We start from the raw sequence: 2,798 nt of genomic DNA, 5'->3' as shown, positions 1-2,798 counted from the left end.
CTCTATCATGCAAGTTTAAGGAAATCACTGTAATAGTGAAACGCAACTCACCATTGACATTTTGGAGAATCTAATGATAAATAAGTTATTGCTCTCTCCATTTGTGGTGTCCCCACCAAACAGGATAGCAGTGTTGTTATCAATCATTGTTAGAGTGAAGTCTTCAATGGGTGGTGGCCTGTTTCCAGTAATGCTTGGAGTCAACCACTGATCTATGATTTAAAAAGTACATGTATGCTCAGTTAACCTCCTTATAAAATAATACATGTGTACACATTTGTATAGTGGTATCAGTTATTATACACATGCAAGCACACAAGCAGGGCCGTTTTCATGCTACAAACACATATTTACAACAATATAATAGAGATAAAGCTCAGGTCTACTCTATAGCAGTTGTACGCTAACCACAGAATCCATACAACAGCTGCAACTAGGAAACCAATTCATGCAACAAATGAGAGTTGTATTTGCCTAATGACCCTTATATATAGTTGGGATTATTCATCAGTTATGACAATATAGGCTAGTAGACTACTACAGCACATTCCATCAATGACAGCAAGAATACTCAAAAAACTAACCTGTAGATAGTTTGTAATAATAGATCTCATTCGTATGCTGCATTCCAGCTGCAACAAGGTTTTTCTGCCAATACTGAGCACCGGGTTGCTTAAGCGTATTGTTATATGCCGGGCCGTATCCCCCAATCAATACAAGGTAGCTCTCGCCATCAAAATGTATCGGTACCATGCCACAGTGGTGCTTCATTCTCGGGCCGTGGTGAGGAGTGGTTGATGAGAGTAGCTTCCAAGTGAGGGTATCAACGTTGAAACTGTACAGGCTATTGTGGTAGCAGTCGTCGTGATTGCAATAGCCTCCATAATAAAATATTTCATTCCCAATGACTGCTGATGCATATCCAGAGATGCCAAGTGGTGGGATACCGATTGTTGCTTTCTGCTCCCAGGCTCCTGTTGGTAAGTGGTATACCTCAATGAGAGTCGACATTGCTTTCTTCTTTTCATTGTTGTGAGCTGTTGGGAGATCTGGCTGGATACCACCCCACATGTACAGGTAGTCCCCTACCTTTAGTGTCGAGTGACCACTTCTTTCCACTAGCTGATAGTCCGAGAAGAGAGACAAGCCGACTGGAAGGCTCTGGGCTACAGCCATATCGACTAGTCTAGCGTAACGTCAGTTTGCTTAGTGCGATTAATTGAAGGGGACAGCTCGTTCACACCCACTCGCAATTAGATCTAAGTTAAAATTCACTGTATTATTGTTTATACAAAAATACCAATTTAAACCACAAACATGATTTGCAAAAATAACAACTAGTATACTACTATTCTTTTATTAAAATAGTCACAAATGTATAAGAGTCCATTGCAGTCAAAGTCGATCCCCTCGGGACATTTAAGACAATAATCTGGATTGCTGACATGACGACCGAATCGATTGATAAAGTGACCCTCAGTATCAAACACAGCAACAGAATGAGTTCCCTTCTCTGTGACATATAACTGATTCTTGTGGCTGATAGTTATGCCAGCAGGAGATGATAAAGTCCCTTCTCCAGTTTTGCCAAACTCCATTACAAATTCTCCTTTGGACGTAAACTTTTGAATGCGGTGATTTTTAGAGTCAACGACATAAAGAAACTCGTCACTGTCAATAGCTAGGCCCCAAGGTTCGTCAAACTGGCCCTCACCAGATCCTTTGCTGCCAAACACAAGAAATGAGGTCAAGTCTGGATTGAGGACTTGAATTCTGTGATTGCCACGATCAGCAACATAGATGTGATGTGTATCATGAGAGGCAATTATACCTTCAGGTGTATTAAACTGGCCTGGTTTCTCTCCCTTTTCAGCTAAAGACCCACTGTCTTGTCCGTTTATTGATATCTTGTGTACTCCCTTATTATCTGTAACTAGAATAAAGTTATCTGGACTGATTGTGACATGTCATCTTTCCTCACAAACCAGAAAGCATCCTCCTTCTTACGACATATGTGGCAAGGTATGAGGACACCAACAAACTAAATAAAAAAGTGGAGTTACCAGTAACTTTGGTCACTTTGACTACTCTGGCTTGGAGCTACTTATTGTGACTTATGGGTATAGATCTACATGATGCTTAGGAACCATAGCTCTATGAACCTATAACTGTCAAATGATAGATGGCTAGCTTAGTAATTGGGTAACTTGGTAACTCAGTAAGGTAACTGGGTAACTTGGTAACTCAGTAACTGGGTAACTTGGTTAACTCAGTAACTTGGTAGCTGGGTAACTCAGTAACTATAGGTAACTTGGTAACTCAGTAACTGGGTAACTTGGTAACTGGGTAACTTGGTAGCTGGGTAACTTGGTAACTGGGTAACTTGGTAACTATAAGTAACTTGGTAACTATAGGTAACTTGGTAACTCAGTAACTGGGTAACTTGGTAACTCAGTAACTTGGTAACTCAGTAACTTGGTAACTGGGTAACTTGGTAGCTGGGTAACTTGGTAACTGGGTAACTTGGTAACTGGGTAACTTGGTAACTAGAGTCAAGCACTCACTTCCGGTCACCATCCATTTCCGAACGCGATTTCTTCTAAACTAGACTTCTTTTACCTACAATTTTGGCATTGCTGCAAAGCTTAGACTTAGTAGATCAAGGTGGTATGTTTTTGAAACAGCTTAAGTATCTTTGCTATTTTTTACAAAGCATAAAAGTTGCGAATCGAACACATGAATTTTCGATTGTTGCACATCATTTATCGTTATTCTTCCTGAAATACAACAAGCAGCAG

General features: G+C 40.3%; 2 protein-coding genes across 2 annotated transcripts in view; both read right to left on the bottom strand.

Annotated features, from left to right (window-relative positions):
* The window catches only part of LOC109583824 (tip elongation aberrant protein 3-like), a 4,065-nt gene extending 2,078 nt beyond the window's left edge, over positions 1–1,987 (bottom strand). Inside the window, exons 1-2 of the mRNA XM_019999307.1 lie at positions 585–1,987; positions 52–212 (exon numbers count right to left, since the gene is read on the bottom strand). Coding sequence (XP_019854866.1) covers positions 52–212; positions 585–1,176 — 753 coding nt within the window. The 5' untranslated portion in view covers positions 1,177–1,987. The remainder of the gene's footprint in view (positions 1–51; positions 213–584) is intronic.
* On the bottom strand, positions 1,338–2,581 carry LOC105313567 (E3 ubiquitin-protein ligase TRIM71-like). The gene is made up of 2 exons (XM_011407098.1): positions 2,575–2,581; positions 1,338–1,927 (listed from the first exon to the last, which is right to left on the bottom strand). Exons 1-2 carry the CDS (start codon positions 2,579–2,581, stop codon positions 1,338–1,340), a joined length of 597 nt encoding a protein of 198 aa, XP_011405400.1.
* Between the last annotated feature and the right edge of the window lie 217 nt (positions 2,582–2,798).

Source organism: Amphimedon queenslandica, unplaced genomic scaffold (genome assembly GCF_000090795.2).
Source record: "Amphimedon queenslandica unplaced genomic scaffold, v1.1 AMPQUscaffold_13277, whole genome shotgun sequence".
Lineage (NCBI taxonomy): Eukaryota > Metazoa > Porifera > Demospongiae > Haplosclerida > Niphatidae > Amphimedon > Amphimedon queenslandica.
This window is presented reverse-complemented; position numbering and strand designations above follow the sequence as displayed.